General features: G+C 33.9%; 1 protein-coding gene across 1 annotated transcript; it reads right to left on the bottom strand.

Annotated features, from left to right (window-relative positions):
- Positions 1-20,993: 20,993 nt before the first annotated feature.
- On the bottom strand, positions 20,994-21,938 carry LOC123779397 (olfactory receptor 2AJ1-like). Its single transcript, XM_045777489.2, has one exon. The coding sequence runs from the start codon at positions 21,936-21,938 to the stop codon at positions 20,994-20,996; it is 945 nt and encodes a 314-aa protein (XP_045633445.2).
- Positions 21,939-22,642: the final 704 nt, after the last annotated feature.

The raw sequence follows: 22,642 nt of genomic DNA, 5'->3' as shown, positions 1-22,642 counted from the left end.
GTGTTCTCAGTCAAGCTTGCCTCAGTCCCAACAGGATATGCTCCTCCACCAAAAGATAAGCACAGACTGCTTTCCATATTACATCTCTTGTCCAGAGAGTTCTGAAAGACCTCAGTACTGTTGGAGGTGATGTAAGGTCTCATTTCGCAAACCTACCAGAACATACCTAGTTAAAACTTGCCACATTCTGGCCCAGGACCAAACATGGCCAAGAGCAGGCAAGGAGAGTCTCTGCAGATGACTGGCCTGAAAGATAAGTCAGCTAAACACAACAGCTGAGTGTATGCAACACACACCAGAGACACTCCCTGAAGCACCAGGCCCTGTGTATTACAATACCTCTTTTTCACAATGTCATTACTTTCAGAAGCAGGAGACATAACTGGTTTTTTTCTAACACACAGGAAAAGGCAAAGACTTAGACAAACTGTCAAGATGGAAGTATGTGTCCCAATGAAAAACAAGATAAGGCCATGGTCAGAGATCTAAGCAAAACAGATATAAGTAACAGGCCTCATAGAAAATTTAAAGTAACAATCATAAGGCTACAGACTGGTCTTAAGAAAAGAATAAAAGACATCAATGAGAATCTTACCACAGAAATAAAAGAGAAAAAAAGATCAGTGAGTGATAAAGGGTCCAATATATGAGATTAGAAACATGCTGGATGCAATGAACAGCAGGCGGGAAGAGACAGAGAAACCAATTAGTCGCCTAGAAGAGAAAGTGATGAAAAGTAATGAAATTGAACAAAAGAGAGAAGTAAGAATTAGACAAAGCAAGAATAAACTTAGGGAACTCAGTATTCTATTAAATGTAATAATATTCATACTATAGGAGTCCCAGAAGCAGAAGAGTGAAAACAGAGGGGAGAAAATTTATTTGAAGGTATAATAACTGGAAACTCCCCTAATCTGATGCAGAAAACAGATACCCAGATTAGGAGGCATGGAGAACTCCTATCTAATTCAACAAAAACATGCCAACACCAAGACATAATGTAATTACATTTGCAAATATGCTATTAAGAAAAAAAATCTTAAAATTAGCAATACAGAATAAGCCCTTAAATTACAAGGAAAAACACATAAGCCTAGCTGAACATTTTCAACAGAAAGATAGCAAGCCATAAGAGAGGGGCATAGTATATACAAAGTACTGAGTGGGAACAATCTACAGCCAATAATACTCTATTCAGTTAGGCTATCTTTCAGAACAGAAGAAGAGATAAAAAGTTTCCTAGATAAACAAAATTAAAGGAGTTTTTGACAACCTAACTAGCCCTTCAAGAAATAGCAAAGAGGACTCAAGTGCAAAAGAGAGACCAAAAGTGACAAAGATAAGAAAGGATCAGAGAAAAATCTCTAGAAACAATGAAAACACAAGTAATAAAATGGAAAATAACACATATCCATAAATAATTATTCCTTATATAAATGAACTAAATGTTCCAATCAAAACAAAAATGATAAAATAATGGTTAAGAAACAACAATGCTGTCTAGAAGAAATTTATTTTAGACTTAAACCTGCAGATTGAATGTGAGGGGATTCAGAAACATTTATAATGTAATTGGATATCAAAAGTAACCCAGAGTGGGGCACCTGGGTGCCTCAGTCAGTTAAGCAGCTGCCTTCGGCTCAAGTCATGATCCCAGGGTCCTGGGATTGAGTCCTGCATCAGGCTCTCTTCTCAGTGGGGAGCCTGCTCTCCCTCTCCCTCTGCCATTCCCTCTGCTTGTGTGTGCTCTCTCTGTCTCTGTCAAATAAATAAATAAAATATTGAAAAAAGTAACCCAGAATAGCAATACTTTTTTTAATAATAATTTTTATTATGTTTGTCACCATATAGTACACCCTTAGTTTTTGATGTAGTGTTCCATGATTCATTATTTGTGTAACACCCAGTGCTCCATGCAATATGTGCCCTCCTTAATACCAATCACTGGCCTATCCCAATCCCCCCTCCCCCTCCCCTCTGAAGCCCTAAGTTTGTTTCCCAGAGTCCATAGAATGGACATACTTATATGGTAAAACCTGCAATTTAAAATAAAGAATGCAATAATAGATTAAGAAGGGCACTGTATTATAAGAAAGGGGAAAATCCACAAGAAGTCCTAACCATTGTAAATATTGAATTATTTTATTTATTATTTATTTATTTATTTGACAGAAAGAGAGAATGAAAATAGGGGAAGGGCCAGAGGGAAATGGAGACAAATCCTCAAGCAGACTCCCCGCTAAGCACAAAGCCTGACATGGGGCTCGATCCCAGGACCCTCAGATTATGATCTTAGCTGAAATCAAGAGTTAAAAGCATACCTGATTGAGTCATTCAGGCACCCTTTACAACTGCAAATATTTACACACACAACATGGAAGCAACCAAGTATATAAGACAATTAATAGTAAACATTAAAAGAACTCACTAATACAATAAGAATGGACAGATCATCTAAAAAGAAAATCAACATGGAAGCAATGGCTTTGAATGGCACACTGGAACAAATAGATTTAACATGTATATTCAGATAATTTCATCCTAAAACAACAGAATACACATTCGTTTCAAGTGCACATGGCACAATCTCCAGAAGAGATCATGTATTAGGTTACAAAATAGGCCTAAACAAAATGAAAATATTGATGTTGTATCATTCACCTTTTCTGACCACCGCAGTATGAAACTAGGAATCAACCACGAGAAAAAATTTAGAAAGACCACAGTTACATGGAGGTTAAACAACATTCTAATAAACAATGAATGGGTCAACCAGGAAATCAAAAAGAAATTTAGAAAAATACATGGAAACAAATGAAAATGAAATCACAACTTTCCCAAACCTTTAGGATGAAAAAAAAAAAAAATTGGTCCTAAGAGTGAAGTCTATAGCAATATAGGCCTACCTCAAGAAGTAAGAAAAATCTAAAATAAATATCTAATCTTATACCTCAGCAAGCTAGAAAAAGAACAAAAAAATAAGCCTAAAGTAAATAGAGGGAAGGAAATAAAGATTAGAGCAGAAATAAATGATATGGAAACGTACAAAACAATAGAACAGATCAGTGAAACTAGAAGCTGCTTGTGTGAAAAAAATAACACTATTGATTAACTCTTGTTAGATTTATCAAAAAGAAAGGATACAAGACTGAAAATCACAAACTAGAGAGGAGAAATAATAACACAAAACACAGAAATACAAGCAATTACAATAAAAATTATAGAAACTATATGTTAACCAAATGGACAACCTGGGGAAAATGAATACATTCCCAGAAACATATATATTACCAAAACTGAAACAGGAAGAAAGAGAAAACTTAAACAGACTACTAACCAGCAAATAAATTGAATCAATAATCAAAAATCTCCCAACAAACCAAACTCCAGAACCATATGGCTTCAGAGGTGAATTCTACCAAACATTTAAAGAAGATTTAATACTACTTATTCTTAAATTTTTTATTAATAATATTATTTTTATTATGTTAGTCACCATAGAGTACATCCCCAGTTTTTGATGTAAAGTTCCATGATTCATTACTTGCATATAACACCCAGTGCACCATGCAATACATGCCCTCCTTAATACCCATCACCAGCCTATCCCATCCTCCCCCTGAAGCCCTCAGTTTGTTTCCCAGAGCACAGAGTCTCTCATGGTTCATTCCCCCTTCTGTTTACCCCCCTTTCTTCTTCCTTTTCTTCTCCTACCGATCTTCCTCCTTCTTATGTTCCATAAATGAGTGAAACCATATGATAATTGTCTTTCTCTGCTTGACTTACTTCGCTTGGCATTATCTCCTTCAATCTCGTCCATGTTGGAGCAAATGTTGAGAAATCGTTCTTTTTGATGGCTGAGTAATATTCCATTGTATATATGGACCACACCAAAAATCGTACGTTATCTCGGAATTAACTTAATCAGAGATGTAAAGAATCTGTATTCTAGAAACTACAAATCACTCTTGAAGGACATTGAAGAAGTCACAAAAAAGATGGAAAAATATTCCAAGCTCATGGATTGGAAGAATTAACATAGTTAAAATGTCTATGCTACCCAGAGCAATCTATACTTTCAATGCCATCATGATCAAAATACCAATGACATTTTTCAAAGAACTGGATCAAACAGCCCTTATTTGTGTGGAACCACTTATTCTTAAATTATTCCAAAATATATAAAAGGAAGAAAAATTCCCAAGTTTATTCAATGAGGCTAGCATTACTCTGATACCAAAATCAGATAAAGACAACACAATGAAGGGGGGGGTAAACAGAAGGGAGAATGAACCATGAGAGACTATGGACTCTGGGAAACAAACTGAGGGGTTCAGAGGGGAGGGGTGTGGGGGTATGGGTTAGCTCAGTGATGGGTTTTAAGGAGGGCACGCATTGCAGTGAGCAATGGGTGTTATACTCAAACAATGAATCATGGAACACTACATCAAAAACTAACGATGTACTGTATGGTGACTAACATAACATGATAAAAATTAAAAATAAAATAAAATAAATGTTAAAAAAAGACAACACTAAAGAAACAGAACTCTATGCCAATATCCTTGACGAACACAGATGCAAAATTCTCAATAAAATACTAGCAAGCCAAATCCAAAAACACATTAAAGAAATCATTCACTATTATCAAGTGGTATTTATTCCTGCATTGCAATGATTGTTCTATATTCAGAAATCAATGTAATACAGCATCTTGATAAAAGAAAGGATAACAACCATATACTCCATTCAGCAGATGCAGAAAAAACATTTGACAAAGTACAACACTCTTGAGAAAAAAACCTCAACAAAGAAATTTTAGAGGGAACACACCTCAGTATAATAAAGGCCATCCGTGAAAACCCCACAACTAATCATCATCCTCAATTGGGAAAAAAATGAGAACTTTTCCTCTACGGGTAAGAACCAGATAGTGAAACCATATGATAATTGTCTTTCTCTGCTTGACTTATTTCACTTAGCATAATCCCCTCCAGTTCTATCTATGTTGATGCAAATATTGGGTAATCATCCTTTTTGATGTCTGAGTAATATTCCATTGTATATATGGACTATTTTTTCTTTATCCATTAGTCTGTTGAAGGACATCTCGGCTCCCTCCACAGTTTGGCTATTGTGAACCAGTGAAGGGCATTAAGAAGGGCAGGTATTGCATGGAGCACTGGGTTTTATATGCAAAGAATGAATCATGGAACACTATATCAAAAGCTAATGATGTATGGTATGGTGACTAACATATTAAAAAAAAAAAAAGAACCAGACAGTGATGTTCACTCTCATGACCATTATTTACAATACTACTGGAAGTCTTAACCACAGCATTCAGACAACACAAAGAAAGAAAAGGCACCCAATTGTCAATGAAGAAGGCAAACTTTCAGTATTTGAAGATGACAAGATACTCTATTGAGAATGCCCTTTTGGAGTCTTTAGAGCCCCCAAAATTGCTAGAACTGATACACGTATTCAGTAAACTCATAGGATACAAAATGAACGTACAAAAAACAATTGCATTTTTTCTACAACAATGATGAAGCAGCAGAAAGACAAATTAAGGAATCAATCCCATTTACAATTGCACCAAAACTTGTAAAATATCTAGGAATAAACCTAACCAAAGAGGTGAAAGATCTATATTCTGAAATCTACAAAACATTCATGAAAGAAATGGAAGATGACACACAGAAATGGAAAGACATTTCATGGTCATGAATATGAAGAACAAATACCGTTACTATGTCTGTCCTACACAAAACAACCTACACATTTAATACAATCCCAATCAGAATACAAATAGCACTTTTCACTGAGCTAGAACAAACAAACCTAAAATTTGTATGGAACCAAAAAAGACCTTGAATTACCAAAGCAACTTTGAAAAAGAAAAGCAAAGCTGGAGGTATCACAATTCCAGACTTCAATTTATATTACAAAATGCAAGTAATGAATCATGGAACATTACATCAAAAACTAGGGATGTATTGTATGGTGACTAACATAATATAATAAAAAAATATTATAAAAAATCAAAGCTGTAGTGATCATGACAGTATGGTGCTGGACAAAAATAGATGCACAGATCAATAGAACAGACTAGGAAATCCAGAAATGAATCCACAACTATATGGTCAATTAATTTTCAACAAAGTAGGAAAGAATATCCAATGGGAAAAAGAATGTTTCTTACACAAATTGTGTTGGAAAAATTGTATAACAACATGCAGAAGGATTTGGACTACTTTCTATCCCATACACAAAAATAAATTCAAAATAGATTAGATTAAAGACCTATTTGTGCAAAAAGAAACCATAAAAATCCTAGAAGAGAGCACAAGCAGCAAAGTCTTTTTTATTAGTCTTAGAAACTTCTTTTTTTGATATGTCTCCTTAGGCAAGGGAAATAAAAGCAAAAAATAAACTACTGGGACTACATCAAGATAAAAACTTCTGCACAACAAAGGAAATATTCATAAAAACTGAAAGCAATCTAAGGAATGGGAGAAGATATATGCGAACAACATATCTTATAAAGGGTTAGTATCCAACATAGATAGATGATAGATAGATAGATGATAGATAGATAGATGATGATAGATAGATAGATAGATAGATAGATAGATGATAGATAGATGATAGATAGATAGATAGATGATAGATAGATAGATAGATAGATGATAGATGATAGATAGATGATAGATAGATAGATAGATATAGATAGATAGATGATAGATAGATAGATAGATAGATAGATGATAGATAGATAGATAGATAGATAGATAGATAGATAGATAGATAAAGCACAGCATGCAAAGATTGAATAATCCAGTTAAAAAATTGGCAGAAGACATGAACAGACATTTTTTTTTCAAAGAAGACATCCAGATGGCTAACAGACAGATAAAAAGATGCTCAACATTACTCATTATTAGGGAAATACAAATCAAAACTACAATCTCCTCACACTGGTCAGAATGGCTAAAACCAACAACACAAGAAATAATATGTGTTGGCCTAGGTGTGGAGAAATGTAAACTTTCTTGCATAATTGCTGGAAACATAAACTGATCCAGCCACTGCAGAGAACAGTACAGAGTTTCGTCAAAAATTTAAAATTAGAATTACCCTATCCAACAATTGCACTGCTAGTTATTTCCCCAACAAATTAAAAAAAAAAAACTTTAAAGGGATACATGCACCTTGATATTGATAGCAGCATTATCTACAATTATGGAAAATAAATTTCCAAATGTCCTTTGACTGAAGAATTGATAAAGAAGATGCGGTGTGTATGCGCAGTGGAATATCATGCAGCCATAAAAAATGAAATATTGTCATTTGTAATGACATGGATGGAGCTAGACAATATCATGCTAAGTGAAATAAGTCATTTGAAGAAACATGAATACCATGATTTCACTTATATGTGGAATTTAAGAAACAAAACATAAGTGGAAAAGGAAAAATATATATACATATAAAGAGAGAGACAAACCAAGAAAGAGACTGTTAACTATAGAGAACAAACTGATGATTAATAGAGGGGAGGGGATGGGGAGTGGGCTAAATGGGTGATGGGTATTAAGGAAGCCACTTTTGATGATGGCACTTGGGTTGAATTGAGGTGTTGAATCCCTAGATTGTATAGCTGAATCTACTATTATGTTCTATGTTAATGAATGGGAATTTAAATAAAAACCTATGAAAAACAAATAAAGAATATTTGTGGAACTCTAAATGAAGTTTAAATCATAGTTGCTTTCAATAAAAAATATTAATATTTAAAAACATGTTTTTCTAAAGAACACTCCTATTATCTCTGTCAGATGTGTGTGTGTGTGTATATATATATATATATATATATATATATATATATATATCCTATTTCCCAGTTGATTTGCAAGTTTGAAAGTCACTGACATTGTATTTCTGTAACTATCTTTCTTACAGTAGTTTATTTTCCTATCCTTGTCTTCAGAAGTTTGGAAGTAAAATAATAAGAAAATGGGATTCAATTTTAGAATTCATGTATTTATTGTTGGGGCAGATATTTACAATGTGCACCCTCTGGGGGTCCCTGGGAGGCTCAGTAGGTTAAGAGTCTGACTCTTGGTTTCCATTCAGGTCATGATCTCAGGGACCTGGGATCAAGGCCCATGTCAGGCCCTGGGTGCAGTGCAGAGTCTGTTTATCCTTCATCTCTAGTCCCCCACCCCCCCTCAAATAAATAAATAAAATATCAAAAGAATGCCCTCACTTCATTACATGGTTTAAAGAAACCAAGATCTAAATATTGACAATCATCTCTCTATTTTTTTTTAATTTTTATTTTATTTTATTTTATTTTAATTTATTTTATTTTTTTAATGTAAAATTCGGTGATTCATTAGTTCCGTATAACACCCAGTGCACCATGCAATATGTGCTTTCCTTACTACCCATCACCAGCCTATCCCATTCCCCCAGCCCCTCCCCTCTGAAGCCCTCAGTTTGTTTCTCAGACAATCATCTCTTTAAGACATAGAAATCAATGTATAGTATAGTTCCTTGTAGAACTTGTTTTCTGATTCACTTTGCAGAGGTCTATCTCAAAGTCGAAAGTATTTCAAAATTGTGCTTTCCTTTTTTTCTGGAGTGACTTTTCAGATCAGCAATAATCCTTACCAGAAGTTAGCCTGCTATAGCAAAGATACATTCTGTACAGAATTCCTTTGTTCGTATAGATATCAAACATTCTATCTCCCCTACAGTGTCTACTATGTGTCCATGTATATAATCCTGTATGAGCCCCTTCCTCCCACCAAAACTTAACTAATGCCAGGATAGGAGAAACAAAGGGAACTTGATACTTCAATACTCTGCATTCCTTAAGTATCTCATTTGATGTTTAAACAAATTACATTTTCAGTAACTAGTTTTAAGGAGCGCACTTGGATGAGCACCAGGTGTTGTATTTAAGTATTGAATGACTAAATTGTACACCTGAAACTATTATACTGCATGTTAACTAACTGGAATTTAAATAAAAATTAAAAAAAAAAACTAGGGTACAAGTTGGTAATTTATATTTCTGTAAGTTTCCATAAAACTTCATGAATTCAAATCAATTAGAATCAAAGAGTTATACACACATATGCACCCCCCCACACACACACACAGACACACTCACATCACTAGAATGAATGCTTACTTTGCATTGTGTTTCAGGTTGGGTTGATACTTCTGTATTTCACAAGTAAATTGTGCAGGATAGCATGTCAATCCTTCAACTTATCTCTAGTAATGCCAGTTTGTAGCTGACAAATTAAACAGATATAAAAATTAAATGAGGTGGCAATGGTGCTTAGCGCATTTGACTTGTAAGTTATCAGTACTGTAGGTATTCACGCGGGGAGGGGGATTGCCCTCCCCCCAGGGGACATCCTGCAATGCCTAGAGAGGTTTTTGGTTGTCACTACTGGGGAGCCACTGACATCTAGTGGATGCTCCTAAATATTGTATAAACACAGGTCACTCAGAGGACAAAGAACTATCTGGGCAAAAATATTACTTTTGCTGAGGTTGAAATAATATAAATTTATGATGGGTTTGGTCTTCTTTTCCATATATATTTTCTTCATTTGCAAATTTATCACCTACTAAGATTTTGCAATGACATTTTTTCCATTTTCTTTCTTTATACCCCCATTTCATTCTCACAAAAGCAATGCCAGGTTGTCTGTGCAATTATCATTACACCAGTTTCACTAAAGGTTTAGTGAGTGCACAAGGCAAAAGAGCAGTAAGAGTCAGCACTAAGGTAAATCCCTCGGCACTGACAGAATTCCACAGAGGAAGCAACACACCTCAGGACATTTGTTGAGGACTTGACTTGGGTGTTATCTTGATTCCCGGGATCATCTGTGCATCCCAAGTGAATTCCTTTCTCACATGAATAGACACTGCCCAAGCTTGTTTCCGTAAGTCTTAGTTTGACCCTCATCTCTTCCAATTTAGATATTGTGTTTGTAAATTGGCTCTGAAAGCAAGGAAAACAAACACAAAACTGTTGTCTGTGCTTGTTCTCCAGGCACTCTGCTTAACGTTGTTGTATAAAAAGCCATCAGTGCTGACACTACCAGTAACCTTATTTTGAACTCTGTCTGTCTCTTAATTGACCCCCTGAATGGAAGCATCATCTCCTTAGAGATATTTGATCACAATGAGGAAAGGATATTTAAAAATGGAACTAAAATGTATATAATCATATCAGGTGCACATATGTGACCATCTACATTGCCTACAGTATAAAATCCATAAGAAAAAGTCACATTACAGACATTCCCACTTTGCTGTCACCTTCATCTGCTCCATGCCAGAGATTCTGCAGCAGACTCTAACCACATCACACCATCCAACAATACCTGGAGTTCCCTTCCCTGAGTTGTCCAATGTGTTCAATCTTACTTATATTTTAACTATCTCTTAAATAAACCCTGTTATATAGATTTATTTGGTCAGCTCAGGATAAATACGTTTTTCTGCCATTTGTCAATATAATCTAGTTCACCTATACTTTTACTTTAGCATCTGTCACCCATATTCAAGGTTCAAGTGTCTCTATCTCATGAATGTGGCAGCCTTGAGGGTAGGGCTGTGTCATATTCCCCATGATTCAGGTATGTCATACATAATAACACTTACTAAACCATTTTTGCCTCCTTTTTATGATGGGTTATTTGTAATCACAAAAGTTCTTCCCAGGTTGAAGACAATGTATGTTTTAGGCATAAATAGAATTTTGTCTTTAAAAAGTTCATAAGTATCTATTTCTTACAATTTTATTTTATACTTAAAAACCTGTATATGGTAATTTTATACACATTAAAACCCAAATATCATTTTCTTTTTGAAGTCCTCTAGTTAATGGGATGTTGATTTAGCAGTGACTTACCCCAGTGCTTAATAAAGAGCAATTCTTTATTAATGGTATTCAAAGTGTTTCTGCAGAATTGACATGTATATCGATAAAACACAAGTTGGAAACAGTAGGTCACTGTCTTTCTCACTTCTGGTCTCACTTCTCAGTGCCACATGCATTTCCTGAGTAAATTTCTTAGAGTACTTTCTGTAAAAATGTACAAATTCACCTCTCAGTTCAGTACTTGACATTTCAGATACATCCATGGAGAGACATTCACAGCCATAACTGTAGGCTTCTATACGTGGTGGACAATTTTAATATGTTTTGTCTTCTTTGTGTTCATTTGGTAATACCCTCTCAGAGTCACTGATATTGCAAGATGGCCTCAGGCCAGCCTGGGGGGGGGTATGAAAATTTCCCAGATGTTTTTAAAGACATTTTTATCTGCCAGTTCCTTAAAGGAAAAGCCAAATGTTATTTACTTTAACCATTCTTATTATTGAAGAAAATTACTTTATTGAAGTTTTCTGTATTTCTATAGTTTTCATACTAATGTCCAGTAAGTATATAGTTATACTGTGCTCATACTTACTAATTAATTTGAAAGTTTGTATTAAATTTGCCACCACATCTAATGATTTAAAGGTATTTGTCAAACTCAATACCCACAAAACAAATAATCCAGTTAAATGGGCAGAAGCCACAAATAGACATTTTCCACACAAGACATATAGATGACTAACAGACACATGAGGAGATGCTCAACATCATCCATCGTCAGGGAAATACAAATAAAAACTACAATGAGATATCACCTCATACCTGTAAGAGTGGTTAAATTAACAGCACAGGAAACAAGAGATTTTGGCAAGGATGTAGATGTTGGTGGGAATGCAAGCTGGTACAGCCACTCTGGAAAACAGTATGGAGGTTCTTCAAGAGGTTAAAAAAAGAGGTACCCTATGACTCAGTAATTGCACTACTAGATATTTGCTGAAAAGATGCACAAATACTGATTCAAAGGGACATATGCACCCTGATGTTTATAACAGCATTATCAACATTAGCCAAATTATGGATAGACTCCAAATGTCCATCCTCTGATGAATGGATAAAGAAAATAGCCAATATACATATTACTCAGCCATCAATAAGAGTGAAATATTGCCTTTTGCAACAATGCGGATGATGGTAGAGTATATTTTACTAAGCAAAATGAGTCAATAAAAGAGAGACAAGTACAATTTGATTTCACTCGTATGTGGGATTTAAGAAACAAAACTGATGAACATGGAGGAAGGGGAAAAAGAGAGGAAGGCAAATCATGAAAAAGACTCTTGTCTGTAGAGAACAAACTGAGGGTTGATAGAGGAGGGGTGGGTGGGAATGGGCTAAATAAGTAATGGGTATTAAGGAGGGCACTTGTTATGAGCACTGGATTTTATATGTAAGTGTTGAATCACTAAATTGCACTCCTGAAACCAATTTTACACTATATTTTAACTAACTAGAATTCAAATAACAACATCAAACAAAACAAGCATAAAAGAAGACATTATTGCCATGACTCTGGCAGCTATAACAAGACATGTTTATTCATACGATGTAAAGGGTATTCTGAATATAATTTTGAATACTAGGCATATTGTAGTTTTTATGTTATATTAGGTGAGAAAGTACCAAACACCATTCTAAAGTAAATATTTCAATTTCACAAAGGTAAAAAGAATTAAAAAATAAAATGTGATGAATTTAAAGAAAAATAATTTGACATATATAATTATATATTCATGCATATTTGTATATGTAAGTACATTAAAATTATAAAATTAATTTATATTATATTACATTTTAATTTTTAATATTTCACAAATTTGGATGATATCTTTAAAATGATCATACATTTTTAAGGTTTTTAAAATTTTTATTTTGTTATAAATGCCAGATGAAATAAAATACTATGTATTACAACAGGGGAGTTGTTGTTCACTGTTGTTTGTGATATTTTGAAACTATATTTTAATGCAATTTTATATACCAGATGATACCTACTTGTTCTTATTCTTTGCATGCCACTAATAACAGCATTAATGATAATGTTGATCCAGTGCAAAAGTTTAAAAAAGAAAATGTTTTCATTTTTTGGTAAAGAAAATTATCTCAAGGTCAAAGTGCATTGGATTTATAATCTAAGGTACTTAGACAAAGCATTCTTTTGTGAAGATTAAACACTTGATTTTTCACATTAAAAAAATGAATGCTATGGTGAGGCTTTTTGTTATGAACTTGAACATTTGGGATAAAGAATTCAGGGTTAGAGACATGGCTATCAAGATAGAATTCTATTTAAATGGGTGACTGTTCTCCAGCCTGAAAACCCATGAGACCATCTTGATAAAGTCCTAAAAGTTCATTTTCATTTTTGTTTCCCTTGTCTTTGGAGATGAGACTTACGAGAAGTTACTGTGGCTTATGTCGAAGAGGTTACTGCCTATGTTCTCTATGATTTTGATGGATTCCTATCTCACATTGAGGTCTTTCATCCATTTTGAGTTTGTGTGTGGTGTGAGAGAGTGGTCAAGTTTCATTCTTCTGTATATAGCTGTCTAATTATCCCAGCACCATTTATTGAAGAGACTGTCTTTTTCCCATTGGATATTTTTTCCTGCTTTGTTGAGGATTAGTTGAACATAAAGTTGAGGGTCCGTCCATTCCTGGGTTCTCTATTCTGTTCCACTGATCTATGTGTCTGCTTTTGTGCCAGTACCATGCTGTCTTGGTGATCACAGCTTTGTAATATAGCTTGAAATCAGGCAGAGAGATGCCCACAGCTTTGTTTCTCTTTTTCAACATTTCCTTGGTGATTTGGGGTATTTTCTGGTTCCATATGAATTTTAGGATTCTTTGTTCCAACTATTTGAATAATACAAATGGTATTTTAATAAGGATGGCATTGAAAGTGCAGATTGCTCTGGACAACATAGACATTTTAACAATGTTTATTCTTCCAATCTATGATCATGGAATATTTTCCCATCTTTTTGTGTCTTCTTCAATTTCTTTCATAAGTGTTCTGTAGTTTCTAGAGTATAGATCCTTGACCTCTTTGGTTAGGGTTATTCCAAGGTATCTTATGTATTTTGTTGCTACTGTAAATGAAATTGATTCCTAATTTCTATTTCTACAGTTACATTGTTAGTGTACAGAAAAGCAACTGATTTCTGTGCATTGATTTTGTATCCTGCCACATTACTGAACTGCTGTATGAGTTCTAGTAATTTGGGGGTGGAGTCTTTGGGGTTTTCTACATAAAGTATCATGTCATCTGTGAAGAGAGAGAGATTGTCTTCTTCTTTGCCAATTTGAATACATTTATTTCTTTTTGTTGTCTGATTGCTGATGCTAGGAATTCCAGTACTGTGTTGAACAATAGTGGTGAGAGTGGGCATCATTGTCATGTTCCTGATTTTAAGGGAAAAGCTCTCAGCTTCTCCCCATTGAGAATGATATTTGCTGTGGGCTTTTCATAGACGGTTCTTATGAAGTTGATGAATGTTCCCTCAATCCCTACACTCTGAAGAGTTTTAATCAGGAAAGGATGTTGCATTTTGTCAAAAGCTTTTTCTGCATCAATTGAGAGGATCATACAGTTCTTGTCTCTTCTCTTATTAGAAAGCTTCTGCACAGCAAAGGAAACAGTCCACAAAACAAAGAGGCAACCCACAGAAAGGGATTAGATATTTCCAAATGACACTACAGATAAAAGGCTGGCATCTAAGATCTATAAAGAACTTCTCAAACTCAATGCCCAAAAAAATAATCAAGTCAAAAAATGGGCAGAAGACATGAACAAACACCTCTCCAAAGAAGACATACAAATGGCTAACAGACACATGAAAAAATGTTCAACATCATTAGCCATCATGGAAATTCAAATCAAAACCACTTGAGATACCACCTTACACCAGTTAGAATGGCAAGAATGGAAAAGGCAAGAAACAACAATTGTTGGAGAGGATGTGGAGAAAGGGGAACCCTCTTACACTGTTGGTAGGAATGCAAGTTGGTACTGCCACTTTGGAAGACAGTGTGGAATTTCCTCAAAAAGTTAAAAATAAAGCTACACTATGACCCAGCAATCACTACTGGATATTTATACTAAAGATACAGATGTAGTGAAAATAAGGGGCACGTGCACCCCAATGTTCATAGCAGTAATGTCCACAATAGCCAAACTGTGGAAGGAGCTGGGATGCCCTTCAACAGACAAATGGATAAAGAAGTTATGGTTCATATATAGAATGGAATATTAGACATTAGAAAGGATGAATACCCACCATTTGCATTTATGTGGATGGAACTGGAGGAGGTTATGCTAAGTGAAATAAGTCAAGCAGAGAAAGACAATTATCATATGATTCACTTATGGAAAATAAGGAATAGCATGGAAGACATTAGGAGAAGAAAAGGAAAACTGAAGTGAGTGAAATCAGAGAGGGAGACACACCCTGAGAGACTATGGACTACTGGAACCTAACTGAGGGTTTCAGAGGGGAGGAGGGTGGGTTAGCCCAGTAATGGGTAATAAGGAGGGCATGTATTGTATGGAGCACTGGGTGTTATATGCTAACAATGAATCATGGAATACTACATTAAAAACTAATGATGTAGTGTATGGTGACTAACATAACATGGTAAAATAAAATAAAATAAAATAAAATAAAATAAAATAAAATAAAATACTAGAAAAAGAAAAAAAAACAAATTAGAAGAGCAGAAAATAGAAAATTGGAAATTGGAAGGGCAATTAAAAGTTCTTCATGGTACCAAAGCAAGACACAATGGTGGCTGAGCCCAAGGATCTGCAGGGAGCTGTTGAGAAGTGGGCATATACGGAACCTGTTTTAAAGGTGCAGCCAGCAAGTACGCTGGTGAATAGATGTAAGATGTAAGAGAAAGAGAGGAGTCAATAATGATTTTAAATTAAATAAAAACTATGGCATCACTCCAATGGGAATTAAAATTTTGTAAAATGAAACATAGGATCCTGGGTGGCTCAGTTGTTTAAGCAACTGCATTGGGCTCATGTCCTGATGCTGGAGTCCTGGGACGGAGTCCCACATTGGGCTCCCTGCTCAGCAGGAAGTCTGCTTCTCCCTCTGACCCTCCCCCCTTTCATGCCCTCTCTGTCATTCTCTCTCTCTCAAATAAATAAAACCTTTAAACAAAAGAAACATAAATTCCTGCAGAACATCAAAACCAAACAAAAAAAAAAGTCTTTGGTAGTGCAGACCAAACCAAACCAAACCAAACCAAACCAAACCAAACCAAACCAAACAAAAAACACCTTACTTGAATCACTCCATTATCTTAATGCATATTGTTTCAGGAGTTCACATATAGAAAAACATGATCTTGTAAGTAAAAATGTGGACATATAGAGGGCAAAATAATCATACTTCATTTAATTGGAATAAATGATGTGGCCCAGAAGCCAGTTGGACTGAACTCTCTAAGTGAGGAAAAAAACAAAAACACAAAAAAACTAACAACAACAAAAAAATGTTCCATGATTTCATTTAATTAGCCTCTAATTTCTTCTACATATAGCAGAGGAAGTACTCAACAGAGAAATTTCTCTTTATTTTATATTATTTTATTTATTATTATATTTTACATTTATTTTACATTATTAATTTATATATATATATATATATATATGATGGTAAACATTGTTTAGTTGACAAGGAGAAACATATTAAATAAGCTAGAAAAATATATTTAAAATACATCTAGATAGTAATGAATGCAAAGTGATTTCTCTTTCCACCAAATTCATTGATGAATTAAATAAACATTTAAAAGTAAGATATTTCATACAATCAGAAATAAATAGAACATTTTTTAAAAATATAAGTGCTTTCACAATAATTTAAATTAATAGAAGACAGAAGTAAATAAATTATATTTTTGTTACTATTTTAATGTATATTAGCACTAATAGTAATTCCCCTATAATCACACAATCCATAACCACAAATTTAAAATGACTGAGTTTCTCTTTCAATTTTACCTATTTCTGTTGTTGTTTTTTGATGGAGAAGCAAAGGGAGACAGAGAATCTTAAGCAGGTTCCGTGCCCAGCACAGAGCCTGACACAGAGCTTGATCTCGGGACCCTGAGATCATGACCTTAGGGAAAATCAAGAGTTGGATGCTTAACTGACTGAGCCACCAGGCACCCCTAATTTTTACCTATTTTCAGAGTGAAGGATACCCTAGACTTCTTCACATATTGAAATATGAATTTGGATTTACAGTAACTTTCTTTTCTTGTGTTTTATTTGGCTGTTTTTTCCTAAGGGAAACACAAACAGTTTAGTGGCAGAATAGACAGATACAACATAAATTCAGCCAATACAAACTTTCACCAAAATACTTACTTGAATCATTCCATTATGTTAATACATATTGTTTCAGGAGTTCACATATAGAAAAACAAGAACTTGCAAATAAAAAAGTGGGCATATACAGGGTAAAATGTCATACTTCATTTAATTGGAATAAATGGTGTGGCCCAGAGGCTGGTTGGACTAAAATCTCTAAGTGAGGGGAATAAGAAAAAAAAACAAAACAAAACAAAAAAACCAAAAAAACAAAAAAACACTGTTTCATGATCTCATCTAATTAGTCTTCTATTTCTTCTACATATAGCAGAGGAAGTCCTCCACAGAGAAATGTCTATTTTGTCTTGGATGATCCATCATAGAATATAAAGAACATATCCAGCATCCTGCATCCTGCATATGTGCTCAGTGGACAGCATAACTCCCTGCTACAACACACAGAGAAACTCGAATTCCCAAAACAACAATAAGTCTTTACACCTCCTCTGTGTGACTTTCATTTATGGGCTATTCTTAAAATATCTTATTATCTACTTCCATTTTCAACTCTGTATTTCTTATAATCTCATGCTAATTATTTTTTTACAGATTTTATTTATTTATTTGAGACAGACAGCAGAGAGCAATAGAGAGAGCATGATCAGGGGTGAGGGGCAGAGGGAGAGGGACAAGCAGGTGTCCCACTGAGCAGGGAACCAGATCCCAGGATCCTGAGGTCATGACCTGAGCCAAAACAGATGCTTAACCGACTGAGCCACCCAGGTGCCCCTAGCTCATGCCAATTAAATCATGATTTTGACTGTCCAGGCAACCTATAAATACACTTTTTTTAGAAGTCTGACACTGTTCTGCATATCAATGTAGGCTCTTCTGTCTATATTTCTATATCCCCAGTAGAGAAAATAAAGCTCTTATCCTTAATACATAGTGTTTTGTGTTTTTTAATGTTAATTTGGAAATTCATAAATCTATGAATTCAAATTTATAGATTTTCCTATTATCCTCAGATCTGTTCAGCTGGGGATTGATTTTTTTTTCTTGTTAAAAAAAGAATAATCTCTTAATCCTCATGAGTTTACTGTTCCTTTATTTCATGGTGCAAATTGCATTTCATATGTGACTGAAGTTAAAGGTGTTCTGCATAAAAAGTCTGTTACATATATGATATTATATATAAGTTGTACAATAATCAAAGAGCAAAATGTACATTGAATTCAGAAAAAATAAAAGGAATCAAATCATACTCCTATTAAAAACAATTGCTTTACAAATATAGACAGCAAGGGAAGAGGAAGAAAAATGGGAAATACAAACAAAAATAACATGACTTAGCAAGTCCCTATGTATTGAAAATTATTTTAAATATAAATTGGTTAAATTATCTAATAAAAAGACATAGAGTGGCTGTATAGATTAAAAAAAAAAACAGCTCTATGCTGCCTACAAGAGAATAACTTCAGCTTTAAAGGCACAGTTAGGATAACAGGGAAAGAATAAAAACATCCCATGGAAGCAAAAACCAAAAGAGAACAGAAATAACTATACTTATAAAAGACAAGATAGATTTTAAGCCAAATTTGGTAAACAAAAACAAAAAACAAACAAATAAAACTCCCTAAGAACATTATATAATGACAAAAAATGTCAACTCAACAAGATATAACAATGATAAATATAGATGTACATAACATAGAAGAATCTAATATATTAATGAAAAAAGCTGAAAGAAGAAATTTACAATACACTGATAGTAATGTACTTCAATACCCCACTTTGAACAATATCACTGAGAGAGAAAATCAACAAGGAATTGTTGGACTTACAAAATTCTTTAGACAAAATGGACACAAGTGGCATATACAAAGCATTCCATCCAACAGAAGCAGAAAAATATTTTTGTCAAGAACACAAGGAACATTATGAAGGACAGATTCTATATTGATGAAAAATCCTAACATATTAAATAAGATTGAAGTCAAAGCCAATGACTTTTCTGACCACAATGGCATGAAACTAGAAATCAATAACACAAGCTGGAAATTTTACAGATATGTACAAATTAAACAACACAATCCTGAACAACCGATAGATGAAAGAAGAAATCCAAAAGGAGAAAGAAAAAAAAAACTAAAATAAACAAAATGGAAGCAAACGGATCAATACCTGTGGGGAGCTGCAAAAGTAGTTTTAAGAGGGATGTTTCTCAGCAGCAAATATTTACATTAATTCAAAAGAAAGATCTCAAACAACAACCAAACTTTACAACTGAGGGAACTGGAAAGTGAAAAACAAAATGAGCCACAAGTTCAAAAAAGGAAGGGGGTAATGTATCAGAACAAAAATAAATAGCAGAAAAATAAAATAGTTCTATAAAACTGTTAGTGTTTGAAAAGATTTAAAAAGTTGATAAACCTTAACTAAGAAAAAAAATAGATAGGGCTTACATAAATAATTTCAGAAATAGAAGCAGAGAATTTACAATGATACCATACAAATACAAAGTATCATGAAAGTACCATAAAAAATTATATGATGGCAAATTGGATAACCTAGAAGAAATGGACAAATATATATCAACGCAGAACCTACAAAGACCAAATCAAGGAAAAAAAAAGAGAGAGAGAGAGAGAATCCGAGTAGACAAATAACAATGTAAAAAGATCCAGGGGCACTAGGACAAGGATGCAATTGATGTGTGGAGATCTTACATGCAATACTTGCTTCCATCATTGTGCAAGAAAATAGGGATTGTGGATTTCAAAATGAAGTGTTTTCACTACTTAGAGCTCATATTAAAGGAAATCGAATGCTATTTATTAAAAACTTTTAATAAATGTTATTCTTAATATCATTAACTAAATAACATTTAATGCATAGATTATATTAAATGTATTACATGATGCATTATATTAAAATTCATATTTAATAATATACATAATATACACTGAATAAATATTATTTATTAATAAAATGCATTGTTTATTTTTGAGATATTTTACTGAGATATAAGTGATATAATTGTACTGTTCTTAGATGTAGCACACAATAATTTGAAATATGTACATATTGTGAAATGATTATCACAATAGTTATAGTTATCATCTATCACCACACATAATCACAATTCATGTTCTTCTGTGAGAACTTCTCAAATCTACACTCTTTGCCACTTTCTTATTTACAATAGAACATTGCTAACTACAGTCACCATGCTGTTCATTACATTGCAGCACTTACTTATTTTTAATTTATGTATCTTATAACTAGAATTTTTACCTTTTGAACACTTGCACCCATTTGCCTATAAATTTTTTTATGAATTTTTGATAAGGTTGCAACATTATAATTATAATTTTACTGTTTCATAAAATACAGAAGTTATATAGATAGATAGATCCCATATATGATTGTATTAAAAAAGGCAATTTTTATAATCTCTTAGAATTTTAGTGGAAGGGGATGATACATTTTTGTTGTAAAACGTTTTGTTGTTTATAAAACAAATACCTGTGAAACTTTATTATTATCAGGGTTTTGGAAATACACACTTCTTTCCACAGCTTATGGAGAGAAACTTTGATTTTCTTTCCTGAAATATGAATAATTGATTAACTTTTAAGTATTGAATATTAATATAGAAAACAGATGCTTCAAGTGTTTTCATTACTATTTTTGATGGAGAAAGTTACTTTTGAGCATATTTTTCATTGCCTCCAAAACATCTTTATTCCTAAAGCTGTAGATGATGGGGTTCAGTGTGGGTGTGAGAATGGTATAGAATATTGCCAAATATTTGTCCTGACCAGGGGTGTGGTATGATTTGGGTCTCATGTATGTGAAAATAAAAGGCCCATAGTACATTGTGACCACAATCATGTGAAAGGAACAGGTAGAAAATGACTTTTTCCGTGCTTCTGATGATTTCATTTGAAGGACAGTAAGGAGAATTTGGACATAAGAAGCAAAGATTACGGAGACAGGGATAAGCAGAAAAATTAAGCCACTAACATAAACTCCGCGTTCATAGAGTGTTGTGTCCACACAGGACAACTTCAACATGGCAGGGATTTCACAGAAAAAGTGATCAATGGCTCTTGAGCCACAGAAGGGAAAGTGGAGTGCATAAGCTGTGTGGACTATGGAGTTGACAGTCCCAACAAACCAGGACCCTCCAGCCATGAGAACGCGGACATAGTCATTCATAAGAATGGGATAGTGCAGTGGGTGACAGATGGCTACATAGCGATCATAAGACATTGCTGCCAGGAGAAGGCACTCACCACCCAGGAGGGTGAGGGATAGAAATATCTGGATGCCACAACCTGCAAATGAAATACTTCTGCTGCCTGACAGAAAGTCAGTGACCACCTTGGGGACGATGTTGGAAATATGCAAGATGTCCATGAAAGACAGATGGCTGAGCAGGAAATACATTGGAGTATGGAGTCTTGAGTCCCTGAGGATAAGAAGGATCATGACTGTGTTTTCTGTTATAGTCATAATAAAAATGATGAAGATAAAGGAGAAGAAAACTAGACTTGATTGGGAAGAAGAAAAGAGTCCTAAAAGAATGAAATCACTGGTGAAACTGTGATTCTCATGTCCCATCATGAATTCCACTCTTATTCCTAAAATAGAAAAGAATAGAGCTAAAATGCAGTAGTGTAAATCTAAAACTCACTTACATTTAGAAGCATAATAAAATGAGTGATGCATATTTTGCAATTAAAATCAATAGACTCTCAACCAGCTTTGGAAGTGGGCTTGTTTTACAACATGGCCACTTATTTGTTTGAATCAACTGATGATATTTGATACACTGAGCAAGCTGTTGGCTCTATGTAGTCTCAAAGTCTTAATTCCATATTCTTTTCTCTTTTTATTACCTTTTAATTTTTAAATTTTTATTGCCATTATTTTTTAAATTTTTAATTGAATTTTATTTTATTTAAATTCAATTAATTCCATATTCTTAAATTGAGTTCAGTCTTTTGTCAAATATCACCTTTTAAATGAGACTTACCCTTGAACAGTGCACTTAAAATCTCAGTATCTCCCCCTGCACACCCTAATTTGACTATTTCTTACTGTGCTGTCCTTTTTTTTTAAATGTAGTTATACTCTTCTTTTACTATTTTTTATTATGTTCAATTAGCTAACATATAGTACATCATATAGTACATCATTAGTCTTGATTAAGTGTTCAATTGTGCTGTCCTTTGATGTATTTTGCAAATCACTTTTCATCTAGTACATATTAAATAAACTTATGAACTATATTTATTGTTTATTGTCATTCTAAACCACCAAAACTT

Source organism: Ursus americanus, chromosome 5, assembly GCF_024610735.1.
Source record: "Ursus americanus isolate L20-20 chromosome 5, mUrsAme1.1.p, whole genome shotgun sequence".
Taxonomy (NCBI): Eukaryota; Metazoa; Chordata; class Mammalia; order Carnivora; family Ursidae; genus Ursus; species Ursus americanus.
The sequence above is the reverse complement of the archived record's forward strand: the minus strand, read 5'-3'. Positions and strand labels throughout refer to the sequence as shown.

Bases quoted from the DNA above. Each gene is read 5' to 3' on its own strand.
- LOC123779397 (XM_045777489.2), bottom strand. From the start codon at position 21,938: ATGATGGGACATGAGAATCACAGTTTCACCAGTGATTTCATTCTTTTA.